The 24,916-nt window shown below is 42.0% G+C and overlaps 2 protein-coding genes across 2 annotated transcripts; one reads left to right on the forward strand and one right to left on the reverse strand.

The window, feature by feature from the left end:
• The first annotated feature begins 1,185 nt into the window (after positions 1–1,185).
• ppp2cab (protein phosphatase 2 catalytic subunit alpha b) lies at positions 1,186–24,348 on the forward strand. Its single transcript, XM_088440762.1, has 7 exons — positions 1,186–1,513; positions 19,805–20,014; positions 21,438–21,611; positions 21,689–21,778; positions 21,848–22,009; positions 23,080–23,198; positions 23,280–24,348. Exons 1-7 carry the CDS (start codon positions 1,412–1,414, stop codon positions 23,350–23,352), a joined length of 930 nt encoding a protein of 309 aa, XP_088296888.1. The 5' UTR covers positions 1,186–1,411; the 3' UTR covers positions 23,353–24,348.
• LOC148409053 (uncharacterized) lies at positions 7,041–8,377 on the reverse strand. The gene has a single exon (XM_088441312.1). It carries the CDS (start codon positions 8,304–8,306, stop codon positions 7,176–7,178), a length of 1,131 nt encoding a protein of 376 aa, XP_088297438.1. The 5' UTR covers positions 8,307–8,377; the 3' UTR covers positions 7,041–7,175.
• Positions 24,349–24,916: the final 568 nt, after the last annotated feature.

Raw genomic sequence — 24,916 nt, forward strand, 5'->3', positions numbered from 1 at the left:
AAATTGTATCCTTTCTAATATTAACAAAACAAAAAAGCAATTTTAATCACCTTTCAGGAAATGTTAACTTTACAAAACAAAAATTCTATTCTATTCTATTCTATTCTATTCTATTCTATTCTATTCTATTCTATTCTATTCTATTCTAATAATATTAACAAAACAAAAAAAGCAATTTTAATCACCTTTCAGGAAATGTTAACTTTACTTTTTACAGGGTTTATACAGGTTACAGGTTATTCTGAATCTGAAAAAAAAAGATTAAAATGCATCAATCTGTCTGAAATTTTAAAAAAAAATGTCCATCTTTATTCAAATTAGAAGAATTTTGCTCAACTGAACCGTTTGATGCTGGAAACAAATTAATGACCAGATAATAACTATTAACTGATCAGGAGCATCAACAGAAAATTTAAATATTTTAACCTGAATCAGATTTTTTTTCTAAATCACATTAATGATTAAAATGATTTAGAAAAAAATGTTGACGGCAACTGAAAACCTGAAGAACTCCCGCAGACTTTGACAACGAGAGCGCCACTGCGTCACCTGGTGTCGTAGATTTGCAATTACATCAAACAGTGCAAAACGAAAGACCACCCCACTCACAATAGTGACTGCAAACTGGTGACGTGATTCTCACAAACGAACTAAATCTTTCTAACAGCTCGTCACAGTGAACGATGGGACTCGAATCTTTGCAAGGAGCCGTTAATGGTTCGTGACAGAGCGCTTCCATTTAAAGAGCCAAAAGTTCCATCACTAGAGCAAAGTGGCCAATAGTTAACCACTCGCACTTATTGTGCTTCACTGCTTTCCTCCTTCAGTATACTTAGGTGACAATGCAAAAAACTCACAAGCTCACAATGATTACGATGTATTGCTGTGTTCGTTGACGTCTCTATTTGGGAGTGACGCGCGATAAAAACCTGCTGCGTCAAGTCAAGCATAATGAGAACAGGGTAAACCCAAAAGCATGATTCAGTCGTATTTTCACCTGTAACATTGATTCTTTTCCAATTGAACCACCAAACAGAGTTTATTGTCCTTTAAATCATGCAAATTTGTTTAAATAAACGCCCCGCTGCATCAAATAAATATGTTCTGCTAAATTAAATTTAATAAAATCGAAATGCTTTTATTTTGAAGGGATTTTATTTTGACACTCAAAACCGGAGGCACAAGACACTATTTGGAGGCGGGGTGGATCTCCAGCTGACGTCTCTTACGCACTCCCTCCTCCTCGTCGCGGTTTTAATTGAACCCAGTAAGCATCTCCTCCTGACATCGGGGAGAGAAGGCACGGCCGACAAACCAGCAACTCGCCGCTGCCGCAGTCCGCTCAGCTGCGGGGGAAAGACGAGAGCACCCAACATCCCCCTCCGTCTTCCTGCTACAACAAACACTGAAAATGGATGAAAAGATGTTTTCGAAGGAGCTGGATCAATGGATCGAGCAGCTGAACGAATGCAAACAGCTCACGGAGGGACAAGTGAAAAATTTGTGCGAAAAGGTAAGTTATTTATTTTTCCATCCCGCCTGAAGTTCACTCCGTCGCGGACGTCTGGTTTGCTACTCACGGCCCCGCTGTCTTTCACGCGTATATAAAATGGCGTCTTCGGGTTATGTTTCACCCGGCCGAAGCAGGCTACGTGCCTAGGAGGGCGGCTTCATGCGGCCGAGTGAGCCGTCGCATGGCTGGCGCGTTTATGGGTGTGTGGCTAGCCGGCTCTGGGAGCGTGCTTTTGCCGCGAACATGTGCCTCTTTTTTTCCGCCAGATGTGACCGCAACGCCCAGCTGAGAATCGTCAAGACTCGGATGTTTTGTGGCGGGAAATTGGACATTCGCCCTAACACTGTTTGTTGTTGTTGTTGTTTATATATATATATATATATATATATATATATATATATATATATATATATATATATATATATATAAATATATATATATATATATATATATAAATATATATATATATATATATATATATATAAATCAAAGAGACCAGACGAACATTATAGAAACGTGTTTATGTTTGCATGCAGCTGTGCCTAAACCATCAAGTCAACTTTTATCTGTTTATACCTGAGAAAGTGCCTGTGAGCGATCCATTTTGCCCAACTGTGACGTAACAGTGTGGCTAATTAACCTAATCAACTGAAGGAATCTAGAAAAAGCTTCCTGCCTTAAACTAGTTCCTAGCGTGTTCGTTTTTGTTGAAAGATCGCCCATACCACAACATAGTGAAACAATCGATTTAATCCAGACAGAGTGGGAAAGTACACGAGGCCTCGGGCCAGTCCTGCCGCGGGTCCGAGCAGAAAATGGCAACGTTTCACATTCAACATTCAGTTCTTATACCCTTCCGGGTCATCTAGTCCCACTGTGGATTGCAAGTGTGTGTGTATGTGCGTGCCCGTGCGTGCGTGCCTGTCGGTGTGTGTGTGTGTGCGTGCACGTGCGTGCGTGCCTGTCGGTGTGTGTGTGTGTGCGTGCACGTGCGTGCCTGTCGGTGTGTGTGTGTGCGTGCACGTGCGTGCGTGTCTGTCGGTGTGTGCGTGTGTGCGTGCGTGAGGGTCCGTTTGAGTGGGGATCAACAGTCTTTGTCCTTTGAAGCGGGAGGAAGTCTGACCACCATAAACCCTGGCTGGTATCTTCTCTTGAAGATCACACCTGGCCTTTAGTTCCTGGTAGACTGTTGTCTCGGGGGATGCCCTTTGTTCTTGTTGGAGGTGCCGACTCGTCTTCACTCCCCCAGGGCCAGGATCGTATCTGCTTTATACTGACATTCCATTGTCTCAATCTTTATTAGAAAACACAGTTCAATGTACATACTATTTTATTGATAAATTGAATTTGAAAAATATGAATTTCCTTCAATCCCCCAATTGACCTCTAATTATTATTAGAGGTCACACACCAAAAGGATATATACACATGGCAACAGTGCCATAGCCAGGAGGACAGCCAGCTGCCTCCACCTGAATTGGGTCAGGATCCAGCGACACAAGATGTAGTTGCCCAATTGGGTCCTTGTCCCCGAAAGCCACGTGCATGATCCTGGGGACAAACGACTGAAGCAAGAGACAATACAAAAACCACCCTGCAATAGCTCACCCAAAACTATCAAAACTGTGGTTCCCAAAGTGACAACAAAGCCCTTCCATGCGCCCCAAAACAATGACATGACAGAATGGAAGAGGTCGTTGCCCACTCTGGACATAGTCTACAAATTAACAGACATTGGTTACACAAGAGGCTAAATTTGGTTATGCTGAAGATTGATCAATTGCATTCCATTGGGTGTGGTCCCAAACCAATATACTTTCAACCCCTGCTGTTATCTAGCCGCAAGCACTGTTGGGACTTGCGGGGGATGCCGATTGCATCTAAATTGGTGGGGTCGTCCGCTGCACCCCAGGCGTTACCTCCTACATCAAAGGCAGCAATCGCACGTCAGCTCCGGGGGAGCCAGGACCACCAGTGTCTTTAGGAAGGCTGTGAAACACTCATGTTGAAGCACCAAGCACAAAATGGATAGAAGCACTAAAAACATTACATAAATTTAATTCAATTGCAGAAATACTACTCCATAATATCCCTGGACAGCGTACCCCCTTTTGTTAAATTGTTAGACAAACAATTGAACACCCTCAAAAAATACATAAACAACCCCAGAAAGCAGTTATCAAGAATAAAGAGTGAAAGGAAAATGAGAGAAGAACATCTAAAAAACAAAACAGCAAAAAACAAAAATAACCCACAAAAAATAATTCTCAAAGGGGCAGGACATGTCTTTGACACGTGGTACCACCTGTCCCCCAATGAGCCCAGCTGAACCCCGTAAGACAGTGGTGTCAAACAAATTTTTATGTTGGGCCGCATTGTAGTGATAGTTTCTGTCAGAGGGCCGGAATGACTGTGAATTCAAATACATTTTAAGTGTGTTGATCACACCTTCACCAAGATTTGATATCAGAAGCCGGCAAAAACTGTTCCAAAGAAATTTGGAGAACAAGAAAATGTTTGTTCTTCTACCCCCCCCCAATTTTCAAAAGTTAAAGACAGCTCGCAATTTTGGTATTTTAGTTAGAAACCTGAAGTCAAATCAGCATTTCAATGGCCACAAAAAGTGAGGTGGCGGGCCGGATCTGGCCCCCGGGCCTTGACTTTGACACCTGTGTCGTAAGAGGTTCATGCACTAATTGTGAATGGACCCAACCAATGGAAGGTCCGGCGAATGTGCCCCCCTCTCACACTGGCAGATGCACAATGCAAAGAGAAGAGACCATGACGACAGTTGCTCCCAGTAGGGTCTATACCCTTTAGGGATCCAGGTCTGGGCGGAGCAAACCCAAGGATGGACCCGGCACCAGACGGCCAGTCAGGAGTCCAAAAGGTGTGAACCCTTTCTGGCGATTTACAGATTGTCTGATGGAAAACAACGCCAACGACAGGGCTTGGAGCCAATTCAGCCCTGTCTGAGCGCACCTATATGTGAGGCGTTGTTTGAGTTGTATTCATGCGCTCCACATGGGCCTGTGATTGTGAATGCCACCTTGGCCCAAATTTAAGTTTGGGGCCCATCATTTCGTCAACCGTAGCCAATGGGGTTGTATTGAAATGTGAACCGCTGTTAGATCTACCGATCCGCGGGAACCTGTGAACCAATTGATAAGAGCTTTGATCAAAGACAGCGCCTCCTATTCAGCACAGGGTTAGGTCTTTGGGGTCCTGAAAAAGCCTTGACAATAATTGAATGATTGATTGATCCTGAGAGTCTCGACAATAACTGAAAAATAATTAAAAAGGTACCTTTTGCCCTGGACTTAGACCAACACGTCGGTATAGTCCACTACAATATTGGGCACCGGCCGGTTTCATTTTGATGTAATTTTGTTTTAGTCGTGGGGCCCACACTCTAAGTCTAACATTCCATACATCCCATTTCATTCATACGACAATTCTTTTCACTCTGCCTAACATTCCATACACTCCATTCATTTATACAACAATTCTTCTCCTTCATGACAAACCATATCTAATTCCTAAACTAAAACTTTTAGCGAGCCGATCAGGGTGCCACCAGTGACGGAGTCTAGACAATATGGACACATTACTTTTGTGGGTCACTCCATGGGTGTCGTCCAATATACAACCATGCAGTCGCCAAGTGGCAGCACCACACGTCTTGGCCCTCTCGGCGGGCTGAACCAAAGCCTCATTTGTTCTCCATACGTGACCACTTCACACTCAACTCACTTTTACCTCTTTAAACGCCAAGTCCCGACACCTCAGACTGGTCACTCACAGCTGCTTTAGTCTCTGCGTTGGTAGATTAGGTTTTCCCCGTGCCACTGACTGCCATCTCTGCTGGTCTGTCCTTCATATTGTCCAACCAAGTCCATGTGAGCCACTAAATCCCTGGTAGCTGTAACAAACACTTGACTCTGCCAGGCGGAAAGGTCCATTTACAGGCAACCAACAACACCAGTCAAATCAGAAAAAATTGTCACCTTTTACCGTTCTGCCAATTCAAGGGCTACCCACACGGCCTTTAATTCCACCGCCGGAAGTCGCCGATCGTCGAAACGGTCTGGAGGTCTGAGGTCGGTTCCTCCGGGTCAGGGGCCTCCACACCTGCGGCGTTGACAAGCAGGTCCTAAAGTTTTCCTCCAGCAACAGCCGTTGGTGAAGGAGACCCTATCCCCTCGGAGAGGACACCACGAAAGTCTTGTCCGGCTTTTAAGTCTCGGGTCGTTATCTCAACGCAGTCATGTCAAAAATAGCACTTGTCGTCAGCATCACTGTAACCTGTTCTGTGACACTTTGAACCCCAATTCACCAAGTCAAGTGAGATACAAAGGAGTAGTTGTCAAACGGATTTAAGCCAACTCACCAATTAATAAGTTGTCAACATTTTGGATCAAATAGCGCCCTCCGGTAGCTCTTCCGTTTGTTGCACTTCGCGCAAAAACTTACTTCGAAAATCACAGGGCTTAGCCTCCCGCCTTGGGAAACGTGCGTGTATTGTAATGTACAGCCGTTAAATCGAATAGCAAAATATTGTCTTTACTCTTCTGCCAGTAGCAGCCAGAAAATGCATTAGCCAATTTAATCACAGTGAACCATTGCATTGTCGGGCTCAACCCGCTCAAACAGCGATGTTTGATAGCGGCACAAGAATGCAAGGAGTTTTCAGTCTTTTTGTTAATTTTCCGAAGGTCACATGCCATATGGCAATTTACACAATCCGCTTTCAAAAATTGGGAGAATGGGAGTGTTATAGGAGAAGTCTGATAACTCAAAGACTTCGACCTCCCACAGTAATTAACGTGTTAATAATGCGACCTGCCGACTTAGGTTTGCATGTGCATTGGAGCACGCCAAAATGATGATGTGCCACTTTGAATGGTACCGGAAGAACGGGGTGGCAAAAACTTATGACAGCGGGGCCCCCGGACCACAACGAGTCCGGCTACTTGTCCAAAAGCGGAGCGGCGTCCTCGTGGTCCGAGAGCTCCCTGCCGCGAAATCGAGAGCGTGTGACATGCTCCAGCAACCCGGGATCCACAGCGTCAACCTGGATACAAAAACATTCATTGCTCTGGGAATACATTACCAAGGAAATTTCACTTTGTGTTCAATCACTGGCCAATTGGCATTACCACACCATGGGTCCCAGTTCACGTGCCTCCCAGCCTGCTCCTACAGCCAGTTATGTGTGGTGTGAATGACTCACCTATCATGAACAATGGAGATCACTTATCTGTCAGTGATGTGTACGTCGCAATGCCTCGTCTCTCCACAAAAATTTGGTAACTAGTCAATTTCCACTCATCGCCTTCGATTGTTTGAAATGCTTCCTAATAATTAAATCATTGTTGCAGGCATACAACAATGTGAGATGGAGAGGGTCGGCTGAGGCAGGAGGAGAACAAGTCGATTCAGGGTTTTTCACCGCAGGAACGTCAAGTGGACACTCCCTCCCTCCTTTAGTTCATGTTGACGGCTGCTTGTGTCTTTGTTCCACAGAGTTTGTCCAGCAAAAGAAGTCATTTTGTGGTGTGGAGACAGGTAGAGTTGTGGGAAGATCAACAAAACCCATCTTTGGCCCAGTTGTCCTCATCTGCAGAGAGGTGGCTGATGACCGCCTGCTAGTGTGGCTTGCTTAGTTGTTGTTGTCGCCAGGGTGCAGGGCCACGCTGCCCCAGTCCTTGCTTCGTGGAGGTTGTCTTCCTCTGTCTCCCCTCGGGGGAGGAGGGCCCTGGTGCTGGCTTTGTTCTGGCCAAGGAAACGTGCATTGTCTCCACCAATGGTCCATACTTTCACACCTGAAGCAGCCTTGATTTGGAGCTTGGCGAGAGCCGCCTTGACCTCCGTTGGTGTTCCCCCTTCCACGACACGCCCCTCTGCCTCTCGCCGGCCGTCCCTCAACCATCCACATCCGTTGATCTGCCACCCCCTTTTTGGACTTTGTGTCCTTTGCTTTTTTCCGCGCTTGTGCTAATTGAAGTCTCAGAAGCCGTTCCTGCATTCCTTTCACTCCCTCATCTGATTTGTTTTGCCTGTGAAAATATAATTTTATGTGGTGAGTCACATGTTGATTAAAATAACCGTCATTACCGTCCAGCAGATCAGGGTCTTCAGAAAGCTTCTCCCTGACCTCCATGGAAAGTGTGTCTAGATGCACATGTCTACAAATCACGCAAGGCGGCATGTCGCAAGATGAATGTGAACTGGTCTTATCTGTCAACGCGGCCTGGCAGGCATTGAGGTGTGCAGCGGGATCCATGGTGGGTTTCAAGTCTGGAAGTTTTGCTGCGGCTGACGCGGAAGGAGGAAAGAGATCCTGGAGCACAGCAAACAGTCGCATGGTGAAAGTAGCAAACACCCAATCGGGTACAACCATATTAAGGCCGGAACGCCTCAGAACTTCGTCAGATTGGTGAATTGAGGAACAACATGCCTGGATTAATCTTACCATGTCGCCGCAAGCCAAATTCATACCATCAGTGTGCCTCTTGAAAGCTTGGATCCAGGGCTCGGCGCCGCCCATTACTGCGGGGAGCCTCTTCTGCAAAAAATCTAAATTTTTCAACGTTATTTCTTGACAAACTAACCCACGAGGGGCTGGTATCATGGGGTAATTTCTCATTCGTCGGGTATATCTATCAGATGGTCTAGTTTGAAATCCAGATTGTGGTCTGATCTGACTCTTTTTATAATTAGGGGTCAAACAGTTATTGTCATTTGTTTCTTGTCTTCTCCAGTCATCCTCTGTTGAGTGCGCGCGTCGCATGTAAGGGGCAGGGTGTGAGAAGTCAGTTGGAGGGGGGAGTGTGAAATCAAACAATGGGTTCCCCCCCTCCCCTGTCTCAACGTCTGTGTCTACACCCTCCTTCTGCTGCGTGTGATCTTTTGCCGTGCTGGCTCTTCATTTGTCCTCTAAGGACAACCACTCTGGACCTTGGGATGCACATTGTCCACAGTTCGCCTGTCTAACTGCTCTGTCCAGTTGTATGTCTTTGGGTTGGGGGGTCGTCTGGTCAGACACCCCAATTTCCTGTCGATTTCCCCCGCCAATGTCTTCTACAACAAGTTTTAGTCCGTCAGTCCTTTCAGTATTGGCAGTCCCTACAAAAATTCCTTCCTTACCCAGTTCGTAAACTGAGGCTAGCAGAGCTACTCTTTGACCATTAGATGCAGTTTGGGATGGCTCAGTGTGCTCGGGGGTGCAGCGGTCCTGCCCTGTTTTGCAACCCCCAAGGGTGGGTCAAAGTGACCCTCTTTTCCTCCTGACCAGCAGCCACAGCAGTCATCATCAAACACATTTCATGCAAATGTCGCCGCAGCCTATCATACTCCTATACTTCCTTAGTCAGACTTCTCTTCTGCAACCATCCACTTCCCTCTATCTTCTCCCTCAAATCTTTACCCAATGCAATTACTTCCCTTTCTTTCATCTGAAAATCTTTAGCCACATGAGCAAATGTACATTTATCTCTATTAATTTTATTGTCTTCCTTCCATTTCCCCCACACTTTTGTCCACTCAGCTTGTTTTATTTTATGCCTCTTCTTTTCCACGCCCGCCAACAACTGACTTTCTAGTTCCTTCCACAATTCCTCCAGGGTTTTATGCCACCGTATACCATGCCTATTACAACCAAATTCACGGCATTCTACAGCCCATTCCTCCTCCGAACTCACTGGCAGCGTACTCATCTCCCGAAATTGTCGTCAATGGCGCTTTTGCCACTAAACTCAACACTAATCCGCGTCCTCTAACCCGGTTAAATTATCGCTTAAAATGAACACAAAAGCAAAAATTCACTTGCTCAATTTCCCCACTGATCCGTGGGCTCTGACTACCACGGTCGGATTGATGCTTAAAATTAACACAAAAACAAAACTAGCGATCAATTTCCCACCGAACCGTGGACTCTGACTGCCACGGCCGGATTGATGCTTAAAATAAACACAAAAACAAAACTAGCGATCAATTTCCCACCGAACCGTGGACTCTGACTGCCACGGCCGGATTGATGCTTAAAATAAACACAAAAACAAAACTAGCGATCAATTTCCCACCGAACCGTGGGCTCTGACTGCCACGGCCGGATTGATGCCTAAAATAAACACAAAAACAAAACTAGCGATCAATTTCCCACCGAACCGTGGACTCTGACTGCCACGGCCGGATTGATGCTTAAAATAAACACAAAAACAAAACTAGCGATCAATTTCCCACCGAACCGTGGACTCTGACTGCCACGGCCGGATTGATGCTTAAAATAAACACAAAAACAAAACTAGCGATCAATTTCCCACCGAACCGTGGACTCTGACTGCCACGGCCGGATTGATGCTTAAAATAAACACAAAAACAAAACTAGCGATCAATTTCCCACCGAACCGTGGACTCTGACTGCCACGGCCGGATTGATGCTTAAAATAAACACAAAAACAAAACTAGCGATCAATTTCCCACCGAACCGTGGACTCTGACTGCCACGGCCGGATTGATGCTTAAAATAAACACAAAAACAAAACTAGCGATCAATTTCCCACCGAACCGTGGACTCTGACTGCCACGGCCGGATTGATGCTTAAAATAAACACAAAAACAAAACTAGCGATCAATTTCCCACCGAACCGTGGACTCTGACTGCCACGGCCGGATTGATGCTTAAAATAAACACAAAAACAAAACTAGCGATCAATTTCCCACCGAACCGTGGACTCTGACTGCCACGGCCGGATTGATGCTTAAAATAAACACAAAAACAAAACTAGCGATCAATTTCCCACCGAACCGTGGACTCTGACTGCCACGGCCGGATTGATGCTTAAAATAAACACAAAAACAAAACTAGCGATCAATTTCCCACCGAACCGTGGACTCTGACTGCCACGGCCGGATTGATGCTTAAAATAAACACAAAAACAAAACTAGCGATCAATTTCCCACCGAACCGTGGACTCTGACTGCCACGGCCGGATTGATGCTTAAAATAAACACAAAAACAAAACTAGCGATCAATTTCCCACCGAACCGTGGACTCTGACTGCCACGGCCGGATTGATGCTTAAAATAAACACAAAAACAAAACTAGCGATCAATTTCCCACCGAACCGTGGACTCTGACTGCCACGGCCGGATTGATGCTTAAAATAAACACAAAAACAAAACTAGCGATCAATTTCCCACCGAACCGTGGACTCTGACTGCCACGGCCGGATTGATGCTTAAAATAAACACAAAAACAAAACTAGCGATCAATTTCCCACCGAACCGTGGACTCTGACTGCCACGGCCGGATTGATGCTTAAAATAAACACAAAAACAAAACTAGCGATCAATTTCCCACCGAACCGTGGACTCTGACTGCCACGGCCGGATTGATGCTTAAAATAAACACAAAAACAAAACTAGCGATCAATTTCCCACCGAACCGTGGACTCTGACTGCCACGGCCGGATTGATGCTTAAAATAAACACAAAAACAAAACTAGCGATCAATTTCCCACCGAACCGTGGACTCTGACTGCCACGGCCGGATTGATGCTTAAAATAAACACAAAAACAAAACTAGCGATCAATTTCCCACCGAACCGTGGACTCTGACTGCCACGGCCGGATTGATGCTTAAAATAAACACAAAAACAAAACTAGCGATCAATTTCCCACCGAACCGTGGACTCTGACTGCCACGGCCGGATTGATGCTTAAAATAAACACAAAAACAAAACTAGCGATCAATTTCCCACCGAACCGTGGACTCTGACTGCCACGGCCGGATTGATGCTTAAAATAAACACAAAAACAAAACTAGCGATCAATTTCCCACCGAACCGTGGACTCTGACTGCCACGGCCGGATTGATGCTTAAAATAAACACAAAAACAAAACTAGCGATCAATTTCCCACCGAACCGTGGACTCTGACTGCCACGGCCGGATTGATGCTTAAAATAAACACAAAAACAAAACTAGCGATCAATTTCCCACCGAACCGTGGACTCTGACTGCCACGGCCGGATTGATGCTTAAAATAAACACAAAAACAAAACTAGCGATCAATTTCCCACCGAACCGTGGACTCTGACTGCCACGGCCGGATTGATGCTTAAAATAAACACAAAAACAAAACTAGCGATCAATTTCCCACCGAACCGTGGACTCTGACTGCCACGGCCGGATTGATGCTTAAAATTAACACAAAAACAAAACTAGCGATCAATTTCCCACCGAACCGTGGACTCTGACTGCCACGGCCGGATTGATGCTTAAAATAAACACAAAAACAAAACTAGCGATCAATTTCCCACCGAACCGTGGACTCTGACTGCCACGGCCGGATTGATGCTTAAAATTAACACAAAAACAAAACTAGCGATCAATTTCCCACCGATCCGTGGGCTCTGACTGCCACGGTCGGATTGATGCTTAAAATAAACACAAAAACAAAACTAGCGATCAATTTCCCGCCGATCCGTGGGCTCTGACTGCCACGGTCGGATTGATGCTTAAAATAAACACAAAAACAAAATTACTGTACACACAGTAAAGTCCCTAGCCGTTTTTGAGGGTCCCAAATCCCCAACGTATACGGAAACGTCACAATGCCCCCCCGCGTCCGGGGCTGCGTCAGCTACGACGGGACACGAGCCTCTTTGCTCAACCCAATACCGCTCCGTGGACTCCGACTACCACGTTCGAATTAACGCTTAAAATAAACACAAAAACAAAACTCGCGATCAATTTCCCACCGATCCGTGGGCTCTAACTGCCACGGTCGGATTGATGCTTAAAATAAACACAAAAACAAAACTCGTACTTACAGAGACATCGCCATATCTTCAGTCTCCCAAAATTTAGAATACTCAATCCAGCAGAATTCGGATATACAACAGGTTTCTGCTTACCTTTCTTTTTGGTGCACCAGGGAGACCAAAGTCCGGCAAAATCTCCGCCCACTCCTCTGTCCTTTCAACCTGATCTTCCAAGAATCACGTCGGGGTCACCAACTGAAGGAATCTAGAAAAAGCTTCCTGCCTTAAACTAGTTCCTAGCGTGTTCGTTTTTGTTGAAAGATCGCCCATACCACAACATAGTGAAACAATCGATTTAATCCAGACAGAGTGGGAAAGTACACGAGGCCTCGGGCCAGTCCTGCCGCGGGTCCGAGCAGAAAATGGCAACGTTTCACATTCAACATTCAGTTCTTATACCCTTCCGGGTCATCTAGTCCCACTGTGGATTGCAAGTGTGTGTGTATGTGCGTGCCCGTGCGTGCGTGCCTGTCGGTGTGTGTGTGTGTGCGTGCACGTGCGTGCGTGCCTGTCGGTGTGTGTGTGTGTGCGTGCACGTGCGTGCCTGTCGGTGTGTGTGTGTGCGTGCACGTGCGTGCGTGTCTGTCGGTGTGTGCGTGTGTGCGTGCGTGAGGGTCCGTTTGAGTGGGGATCAACAGTCTTTGTCCTTTGAAGCGGGAGGAAGTCTGACCACCATAAACCCTGGCTGGTATCTTCTCTTGAAGATCACACCTGGCCTTTAGTTCCTGGTAGACTGTTGTCTCGGGGGATGCCCTTTGTTCTTGTTGGAGGTGCCGACTCGTCTTCACTCCCCCAGGGCCAGGATCGTATCTGCTTTATACTGACATTCCATTGTCTCAATCTTTATTAGAAAACACAGTTCAATGTACATACTATTTTATTGATAAATTGAATTTGAAAAATATGAATTTCCTTCACAACCCAACACAGTTTCTCACATATGCTAAAATTCCAGAGAGAAAGAGCCCAAAGATAAGCAGAGCTGTTGTAGGGGCACCATGGGTAGATTAATGTAAGGAAAAAAAAGTTATCTAAGTATCTAAATTACTGTAAGCAAAAAAAAAAGTTATCTAAGTATCTAAATAGTGTTTACCTTTCTAGATGGAATGTCGTGCAGTTAAAGTGTACCTGTGGATGCTAGAAGGAAACTTAAAAGTGCAATCAAATGTGTTTTTGTGTGTCTGGTTGTAGTAAAGCAAGCTTATAAAAGCTGGGGACACCCAATTTGTTAAGACATCATGCGGACAGCTGAGAGAGATGTTACATGGCATCTTTTAGAGCAGGTCTGGTGGCCATTCATCTTCCATTCACATATATATGTATACAGGGGTGCACATTTTTTCCTCTGATGAGTACCAGGACATACATCACGTAGTATTTGGTACTCCGCTTTCTTTCATTAAAAACAGTCTTCCTTTATGTCCTTATTGGTGTTGCTCCCACATTAGCAGAGCACCGAATGTATGTGCACACAGGCAGCATGCGTCCACAACAAGTTTCATAATTGTGTAATATTATATAGTATGTACGGTGTTTACATTTATTTGCAATTGTTTTCTGTTTTGGATGGACGCAGGAAAGAGATGCCGTAGAGCAAGAGTCGTAATGTTGGGGAAAATAAATTAAAAAAGACTTGACTACACACTGTACCTGTCGGATTTGTGTTATTTAGCAGGAAGACTGCAGGATTTTATATTCACGACTTCAAAGTGAATGGAACTTGGACAGTCACCTTTGGAGAACCGAGAACTCCTTTTTAAGGCTTACAACTCGTTCTGTTAGGGACCCAAATTAATTAGTCCAAGGAGATCAGAAGTAAATTTTCTGTCACTGTCGAGCAGTGCCTCTCAATTATATTTTACCAAGCCCCCCCTAGGAAAGAGAAAACATTTTGTGCGCCCCCCCCCCCCACTCAAACAATTGACTATAAATAATATCTACAAAAATTGTATAAATATACCTAAACCTGTATCCTTTTTAACATTGACGGAAAAAAAATATACATATATATATATATATATATATATATATATATATATATATATATATATATATATATATATAAAATAACTTTCAACAACTATTAATTATTTTGGAAAGCATTTATGCGGGTTACAGCTTAGTCTAAAACTGAAAATAAAAATAACCAAGTGAATCAAAGTGTCTGGGGAAAAAAATCTTATTTTACTGCTATTACACTTCACTTGACAAAAACAAAGCCTTTTCCCGGGGGTCATTCGCTTGCCCCCCTGGCATCAACCCGGGCCCGCACCACTATTTGAGAAGCACTGCTGTGGACAACATAAATGGTCTCCTTCACAAGATAATTCACAAATGATAAGCACCCCCTACAGCCAGTCCAAGCGAATTCAATAAACATTGAATGGAAACAAAATGAATGGAAGTTGCTCATTTTTAAATTTCCCTTTTTTTTTTTTTGTCCGTTTAAATAATTTTCATCAACTTAGAGATGGGTAATATTAATTACTGGTATTTTGTCTGTCGTGTTGCCATCAATCACATATTCTCTCATGGCCTCTTACGTGTCTTTAAAATGAATTTTGGTGTTTATAGCAGGTTTATTTTTGCATTTGTGTTGCATCTGATCTGATCCTACTTGGTTGCTGGGCATATAGCAAAGTTGTTTATGCTGCAGCGTGGCCTTGACCTTTTAAATGCTGGCTTGTTGCTGAGGCAGAAACTTGATGTTACAAGGCTCTTAGGTCATTTATAGTCACGTCAGTGAGAGCTCCCATTTTGCGATTACATCTTTCTATGAATTTGCCCACTTGGATTTCAAAACTATTTTCCCCTTTAGGAAATGCAAGGCCCCCAATTTAGTCTTGGCTTTTTCCCCTCAATCCTATGCTGTAGGGAATGCCGTCGTGTCAATTTGAGGACCAAACACTGCATCCTGCCTGCTGTAAAAATAGTGGGTGGATTTGATCGAACCATGTTGAAGCCTTCATGTTGCCGGAAAAGGATCAAGAGAGTGACTCAGGAGAATGCGCTGAATCACAATAGCGAGCGTCTCTGTTTTTGGATTTGTGGAGGATAAAGGGAAGGAGGAGGAAAGAAACTAGATGTTTTATTTCAGCCTCTGACAGTCTTTGGTCAGACAGGTATGATTCCACCCCAGCTCATAAGCGAGCTACCATTAAAAAGCAATTTAGGCCTAATAGTGATCACAAAAATGTGGATTGGTCAGGCCTTATTACTTGCTACCTACATTGGTTGTTTGTAGGATCATATTTTATTGGGACCCAAGTCTAAGTCTGAGTCACCTGATTTTTCCAGATCTGCCGTTACAGCTAGCAAAGCAGTGGTTCAAACCAAGTAAAGCATTTACTTTTTTATAAATGTATTTATTTGTTTTTTGAGGTGGTGGCTCATCAGTTTGTCATGTGGCATAGTATTTTATGAAAATAATGTAGTTTCGTAAGTACAAGCATTATCATTGTTACATGACGCTAGCTTCATGTAACAACTACTACAATGTTGTCGCACTAGGTGCATATACTTGGGTTGTTTCTGGCCGTGTTGTGATGATGCAAAGTGTTGTTGTTGTTGTTGTTGTTTTTCCCTCTCACCTCATCTGCCTTTTTGGGCAACTGCACCATGCAGTGGGAGCCTCTTCTCAATTTGTATTATAGTATACGGAAGTTCTCTACGATTGCGGCAGCCAATCACAAGTTCCACTTCCTGGTGTGTCAGCTTCGGCACCACTGTAATTTTGCTACTGCAGCTAACTACCTCGAGTAATGTGGCTAACATGTTTATGCTACTTTATGCTAAATGAACTGCCTTCACTTGAGAGTAGTTAATTTCAAATAAAAAAAATGTTTAAAATATTGTTGTGAATTTATAGTTTTTTTTTAAATATTACTGTGCATTTATATTTATTTAAGACTAAGTGCTCATATTTCAGTTTAAATTGGATGTGTTTAATAAATAAATAATTCTTGGATACGTTTATTGGCAGGCAGAACCTGTTTTGCTCACTGAAGGTTTGTTTTGATCTTATTTACATATTTATTTTAATTTAGCATGGTAAATGTATGTTATTGTAACAAATGTTGCATTATATATTTTGTTTAAAGGTAAAACTGTTTTTATAATGTAGAAAAATGTCTCTTTAGCAAAAAATACTTTAAAATTATGTATTTTATCTATGTAATTTAAACACCGCAATACCGTGATATTTTTGCTCAAATCCTGATATTGTCCCATGCCTACTTTGGACCAAGTGTTTTTAATCGGACTCGACTTGTTGACCATGATTGTACTGCACCTGTGGAACATGAATGGAGTGACGTTCTCAAAGTCCCAAAATTGAGACGATAACATTAGCACCATTCTGGTGAGTGATTTTTAATCTCACTGACATTTGAGAGAAAGCGCCTAAATCTTCATGTTTACCTCAACTTTAGCTGTTCTTGTGGACCTACTCTGTTTACGTTGCTTAGGAAACAGTTGGGAATGGTTATTCAATTTCCTCGTGTCAGCTCATTGAAGGTGTGCCGCATGATGTCATATTTTCAAAGTATTCCGCAAGACCAATTTTGGCAGCGTGACACACGGTTTGTGCGACAGTATTTTCCCTCTTGTTTAATCATAGCAACCGGTTTCAAACTGAATTCACAAGCATGACGAGGGTTAATTCTGCGGCGTCACGGCACTCAAAGCCAGCTGACAAACTTGCTGACTGTGGCACTTCTTCCCTTCAAGATGTTCAACCTCAAAGGGTCATCAGGCAGCAGCTTCAAGTGAAGTCATCCTCTGCAGTTGGAAATCTTAACTAGCCCCGGGTTGTATAACACTTTTGACCACATAAACATTCACTTTATGGGATTATGTTAGTGGCAGGAATAAATACAGACTGGGATTTTTGGCATGGTACTACTGTTTTTGTTTTATTTAGTTTTTTGAGGGTCATGCAGGTTAAACTGACTGGCACATCCATCCCATGATGTGTTTTACGAAGCCTAGTGGCTTAATGTCAACTCTGTTCACAATCAAAAGAAAATTGTTTAATACAAAAGAAAAAAAAAAGACGAACCCTGGAAATTGCGCAACGTGACTGCTTTGATGTAAAATAGTAGTCTTCCTTTTTGATTGAATGAGTCCTTGACTTTCACACAATCTGCCATGATTAGACTTCGGTTGATTACCGGGTTGATGGTTTACCGTGGTGTAAAAAGTCAAGGTTTCAATAGTGGGTAATACTGTCTATCACCAGTAATGAGTGATTTAATCTTTTTTTTCTAAAAAGAGGGTGTTTAGGTGGCACAGTGGAAGGCATGTCTGCCTAACATATTGTGGGTTCCTTCCTTTGTGGATTTTGCATGTTCTCCCAATGCCTGTGTGGCTTTTCTCTGGACACTCTGCTTTCCTCCCACATTCACAAAAACATACATGTTATGTACATATATTGGATACTCATAATGGCCCTTAGGTGTGTGTGTGACTGTGATTAGTCATTCAGCCAATCGCAGGGCTCTGTGTGCTATGATCACACAGTTCACACAGGAATCTACCGTCCCATCTACTATGCCATGAGAATAGATTTGTGCTGATGTCATCGCCTATGCGGTGCTCACATAATCAAGGGATGACTTGGCCAGCGATGTGTTCTCCTGCATATTTGCAGATTATTTTTGGAACAATATCTCTAGAAATGACAAAGTTTTGATTATTTTTCATATTCACCTATAAAAGGAACTATGTTGAAGTGTGTTGAGCAGGATATTTTTATGCCAAATTAAAGCTTTTATGTGTTCTCGTTGCATCTAGACCATTAGTTCTCAAAAAGAGGGAATGTAAATTACTTCAGGGGGTGTTTGAGATTTATAACAGGGTTTCTGCAGGAATCAGCAAATTCATTTAATGCTTTTAATGCTGTTACCGGAACAGTCATTTTTACTTTCAAATTGTAGGACTAAGAGTGAAATAACTGGAACATAAAGCACATTTTTGCTAAATTGTGTTTGTGATTCCTTTGTGAAACACATGTCTTTATTTTAACTTTATGATATGTCTTTTTAGTTGAACAAAAAAGGTGTTATTAAAAGGAGGAAAGAATGAAAATACGGTCAGCTTTTTTTTAAACATTAAAAAAATATATACCTTCCATTACATTCCATTTTTCTTGCAAAATAACAAAGCAATAACTGGACAATAACTTTTTTTTTTTTTTGTCTACAAATGACTTCAGAAAAGAAGAGTGACAGAATGAATATATACGCTCTAGCCACATGTTAGTATGGGCATCAGCTTGTGTGTCTTAAATTTAGGTCATCTGTGCAGGGCTGTCCCATCTGGCGCGGTCATCGTCCAGCTTGAGCACTTTGTCAACATCAATTCACGTTTGACCTATTTGGACAAATGCTCTTTTCCAGAAGTCTGCTGAATTTAGTGAACTACGATGCAGTAACCTCATTTTGTCATTATTGGTCTGTTTTTTTTTTTTAGATTTTGAGGATGATTCAAGTTGACTAAAGCACTTGTGACATTTGTGCTCTTGGTTTAGATAGATCGGTCCTCCTTAAGACTTCTATCGGACTAATGTGAGAGAGCTATCCAAAAACTCAAACGACTTTGGACCACTGCACTAATTGATTTTACAGAAATGCGAATATACACACATCTTGATGTAGAGGTTGCAGGTTTTGCTGTATGATAACATGAGCAATAATATCGCAGTATTAAAATTGCAGCTCTTTTTTTTTTCTTGGAATGCATTCTATTTTTTAACATGTGTACATTAAGAAATATGCATGTATCATACAGTACAGTTAGTATAAATGTGCTCTTAGCAAGTCACAGTGTGCTGTCACTTTTAAAGATATTTTAAGACGAAGATCTTCCTATCCTCTGCATGCAAAAAAGGTAAAAAAAATTAAAAAAAAAAAACAGTTTTGAATGTTCTCACTTGTAACTCATGAAAATCAACATAAAGGAATGTGGTATGACTAGCATTTGCATAAATATGTGTTTTTGCTTGATAGAAAAAGAGCAAAAGTGCACCTTTTTGAAGTCAAGATTCGAGAGTCGTCCTGTAAGATACAAAAAAAAGGCGCAACGGGTGTGTTAAGAATTATACCTTGATTTCATAATGTAAAGCTTCCTCTAATCTGCTCGCAGGAGGGGGCAACAATCATAATTCAGCGTATTTATTGGTTTAGACACGCATACTTGTCATGGCTTACAGCATAGTCCATGTCTTAGTTAACTTGGAGCGATGTTGTACTGGAACCCCATGGCGTGCCACAAAATGTCATTCTAGCTCGCCTTCAGGTGACTGTCGTTTGTGTTTCTTAAATGGCTGCCAAGTACAATTTCCACCAAGTGTATTGGTAATATTTTGATTGTATTTTAAAACTAACTGGTGCAGTTATGCTATTAGGCTAATGGTTTCACTAATTAACTCACAAAAGAAAAACTTTTCTGTCTATTTGGTTTAGGCCAAGGAGATCCTGACCAAGGAGTCTAACGTGCAGGAGGTGCGATGTCCTGTGACGGTGTGCGGCGACGTACATGGCCAGTTCCATGACCTCATGGAGCTGTTCAAGATCGGCGGCAGATCTCCTGACACAAACTACCTGTTCATGGGCGACTATGTGGACCGGGGCTACTACTCCGTGGAGACTGTCACTTTACTTGTAGCACTTAAGGTAGTCCTAGTCTAATGCATTGTTTATTTATAAAGTTTATTCGATCCTTAAGACGCGTTGTGGTGTATTTTATTCATTTTTTCACATGAGATCACAAGTTTTGTCCAAATAAATAAAATTTTTTAAAAAATCATTATGTAATAGCTTTGTACATCTTATGGTGGAGTAGGAAAAAGTACAAAACTTATCTAGTCCTACCCCCTTGTTCTCTATAAAAAAAAAAAAATCATTACCCAGTAAATGTACAAGTGAATTATTCATATATACTATATAATGCCCAAAGAAAAAAATAAAAGAAATAGCTGCCATTAATGAAAAAAATTAAAGGCTTAGTCTTTCACAAAGAAAGATGAGGTGAGGAAAAACAGTTTAAGAGCAAAGTTTATGAATGATATTATGTGGAATTTAGGGATTCCATCATTTACAGTCCATAATATCATAAAAAAACTTCAGATAATGGGGAAAATTTTCTAAGACAGGCCAGAAAACCAACATTGAATGCCAGTGACCTTCAATCCCTCGGGCGGCGCTTCATTAACAAACTGACATTATGTAAACTTTACACAATGTCAGTTTGTTAATGACATTGGGCTCACTACGTGGGCTCAGGAAACTTCAGAAGACCTGTCAGTTAATACAGTTTGTTGCTCCTTCACTACCTTGCAAAGCGAAAGCCATGCAGTACATTAACAACATCCAAAAAACTGCTACGTTTTCTGGGCTTACACTCATTTTAAATGGACAAATGCAAAGTGGAAAAGTGTGCTATGGTCTGATGAGTCCACATTTCAAATTGTTTTTGAAAATCATGCACACTCCGGTCAAAAGAGGAAAACAACCATCCAGATCGATACCGTTGCAAAGTTCAAAAGCATCTGTTATAGTATGCAGGTGTGTCAGTGCCCCACGGTATGGGCAACTTGCACATCTGTGATGGTACCATCAAAGGTTCATCGAGGTTTTGGAGCAACACATGCTGCCATCCAAGCAACATCTTTTCCAGGGACGTCCTTGTTTATTTCAGCAAGATAATATCAAGAGACATCTTGCATGTTTTACAACAGTGTAGCTTTGTAGTAAACTAGTGTCGGTACCAGGCTGGCCTGCCTTTAGTCCAGACCTGTTTCCAGTTAAGAATGTGTGGCCCATTATGAAGCGCAAAAGAGACTCTGAACTGTTGAACAACTGAAATTTTATATCAAGTCGTATCAAATCTTGTCATTTTGTTGTATCCAATTGAATATATGTTGAAGAATTTTTGCTTTATCATTTTTGTCTTTTTATTCACATTTTGCACAATACTCCAACTTCATGGGAATTGGGGTTGTACTTTTGGTGCTGCTATGGCGTTCGCTTTGTGGTTTATTTCCTTTCTTTTCCAAGTCATTTTTGATGGCATGCTATAAACCCACTCGTATGGTAGGTTCGTTTCCAGGAGCGCATCACCATTCTGCGCGGCAACCACGAGAGCAGACAGATCACGCAAGTGTACGGCTTCTACGACGAATGTCTGCGCAAGTATGGCAACGCAAACGTGTGGAAGTACTTCACTGACCTGTTCGATTACCTCCCGCTCACGGCTTTGGTCGACTCGCAGGTGAAGGAGTGGGAGAGGGGAGTTGATACTGGAAGAAAAAAAAAAGATAGTTTAAAAAAAAAACTAATGTTTTGCAGATTTTTTGTCTACACGGCGGATTGTCACCATCCATTGACACACTGGACCACATCAGGGCACTGGATCGCTTACAAGAAGTTCCTCATGAGGTAACATAAAATGAATGTCATGTTATCTTTTTGAAATATTTTTCAGGCCTTAATGAATGTATCTCTCAGGGTCCCATGTGCGATCTGCTGTGGTCAGACCCAGACGACCGCGGCGGCTGGGGTATCTCGCCGCGTGGGGCGGGCTACACCTTTGGCCAGGACATCTCGGAGACGTTCAACCACGCCAACCGCCTCACGCTGGTGTCACGTGCTCACCAGCTGGTCATGGAGGTAAAATTTGAAATACAGTGGAACGCCTAGATACGAACGCTTCTGTACATGAAATATTCACTTTACGAGTCAAAATTCTGACAAATTTTTGGCTCTTAATATGGCAAAAAATTCAATATACGAGCGATAACTCGTATGCTCCAAGAGAAAACTTGAAATTCCCGCATGCTTTAAACACGCTAACACTCAACACTTAGCATAAAGCGCTAAAAGTCAACTTTCTGGCGATGTGGATATAAACGCCTGGGGAACGAGGTGTATTTTTGTGGAGCAGGTTAACCTCACTTTGCAGTTGCATTAGTCAAATCTGATGAAAATTAGAATCTCAATTTATCTTGTGGGGTTTTTTGTTTTTAATTTTTTTAAATTAAAGTTCAAGTGGAATTAAAGCTACTGTTTACAGCCATCTTTTTTAAAGAAAACTAATGAAAATTAAAGTTTTAATGTTTTATGTTTTTTTTTATCAAATAAAGTTCAAGTGGAATTAAAATTATTGTTTACAGCCATTTTTTTCTGTCATTCGCCTGACATCTACCTAACATTACGTTTTTTGAAAGGTAATGTACAACGTTATAACATGTAATATGGCATTTATTTAAACTTGGACCAAATTAGGAAATGTACATGTAAAAAGTGATTCACTATAAGAATGATTCAGGATACACACTGCACTCTAGAACGGATTAAATTTGCATCTAGAGGTTCCAATGTACTTAAAGGGACAGTGTGTAAGATTTTCATTAAAAATGAATAAATTAAATGATCGTAAATTTCAAAAACTTGCAAATGAATGTGTTCTTAAAGACCAACAGTACGTTTTAAAAATACTCATAGGTCTAGTTATCATTAAATTATATTACCTGGGAGGCGGCACTTCTCCGGAGGCGGCCATGTTTGTTATAGCTATGGACAATGGTAAATGCAGCACTTGCAGCACCCCCTGCTGTTCGTAATGAAAAACGGCCTAAATCTTACACACTATCCCTTTAAAGTTCCATAACTGATTTTTTTTCACTTTGCTTGATTTGTTCACATTAGCATTAACTATAAATTTGTGCTTTCCACAAAAGGGCTACAACTGGTGCCACGAGAGGAATGTGGTGACGATATTCAGCGCTCCCAACTACTGCTATCGCTGCGGCAACCAGGCAGCCATCATGGAGCTGGACGACACCCTCAAATACTCTTTGTAAGTGTTTAGTAAATTGACCTCCAAAACCTTTTTATATAGAGTTTACAAAAAAACATGAATACTTTCTTCTTGCCACAGCTTGCAATTTGACCCGGCACCTCGCAGAGGGGAGCCCCACGTCACTCGCCGAACCCCTGACTACTTCCTGTAACACGCTTTGAAACTCCACCTGTCAAGTCCAGTGTTGCCATATAATGGAGGATACAGCAGCAACAGCAGCACACATTGTACATTTACAAAATTACAAAAAGACCCTATTTAAGCATTTAGCAAGAAGTGTGCATGTGTGTGCATGTGTTCCTGTACAGCTATACTTGTGAGAACCGATTTGGGTTTTCTACCAACATAGTGAAGACATTTTGGACAAGTGAGGACATTTAGGCCAATCCTCACTTATTCAGATCTCTTTTTTTGGGTCAAGACTTGCTTTTAAAGTATAGTTTTGAATTGGAGTGGGGTTGAGTAGATATGGGGAAAATCAGGCCCACAAAGTAAAATCCCTCCACAGTTTGGCTTTAGCCACATGTGCTCTCAGATAAGTAAGAGTCATGAATCATGTTTCGCCATTTCTGAGTTTCTTCAGATTTATAGTCTATTGATTTGTTTTGTCCACATGTTCAACTTTTACATAAGATAGACAATCATCTTTGGGTTAAAGTTAAGGGCGAGGAAATGCATTATATCATTGAATGTCCTCACAAGTATAGCCGTACAAACGTGCGTGTTTATGTCTGCGGATGGACCTAACAGTGTGTGCCGTAAATCATCCCATTATGGATTGCTGAGACTTGTTTTGTATGAGGAAGTGTCCCACCCAGAAAATCAATCAAGCTCACTTGCTGGTTAGGACTGATGACGGAGAAAAATCAGTACGTATACTTCTTAAAATATATATTACCAAGATGGGAAAAACCTGTTTGCACTTTTGTAAATTTTAAGACATGTAACATAAAATGAAGTTGAAGAGGATATTTACATTTTTCTTTCTTTTTATTACAAAAAACAAAGTCCCGAGAGCAAGGTTTTACATGAAGTGTCTTGTCGAGTGTGTGACGGTGTGCATGTGTATAAAGATCATCACCGCACTGAACCACAAGCTTGTACTAAAAGAGATGTCAACAATAATAAAGATGGCTCCATGACATGACTTTTACTTGTGCTTTTGTGAGATATTTAGTAATACTACTTCATACCTTCCTTTACCTTTAAGATTATTTTTCCCACTTTTTAGAAACATTTTGGTGTACGGTATTTTGCTGCCCTAAAATTGAAGGCCAAAGCAAATCTTTAACAAAGGGACAGTAGTAGTATTTATGATGAACACGAAAATGTTAATGTTTGAAAATCCACTATGAATTTTATTAATGTGCCAACAAATTTGCTCTTTCACAAATAATAATTTTAAATGTATGTCTATTGATTGCTAATTATAGTACATGGGATATACCGTTCAGACGAGGTGACCATGCTTCAGCGCCATCTTTTAGCTATGAATAGCATAAGCAGAAAAATCTGTGAATGGAGTTTCAACTCAAAACAATCGATTAGAGTTGTTTGACTTCACCTGCTTGCCGTAGGTGTGTGGTCTTGTGACAGGTGTTTTGATTTGTTGGCTTGAGGTTATTTTGAAATCGGTAAAATGCCTTGGTATGATAGCAATTTTAAAATGATTTCTTATAAAATTGATCCAAACAACCCACAAAATTGGTCATTTT

The sequence above is a fragment of the Hippichthys cyanospilos genome, chromosome 18 (genome assembly GCF_059441005.1).
Source record: "Hippichthys cyanospilos isolate Australia breed blue-spotted pipefish chromosome 18, RoL_Hcya_1.0, whole genome shotgun sequence".
NCBI classification, from domain to species: domain Eukaryota; kingdom Metazoa; phylum Chordata; class Actinopteri; order Syngnathiformes; family Syngnathidae; genus Hippichthys; species Hippichthys cyanospilos.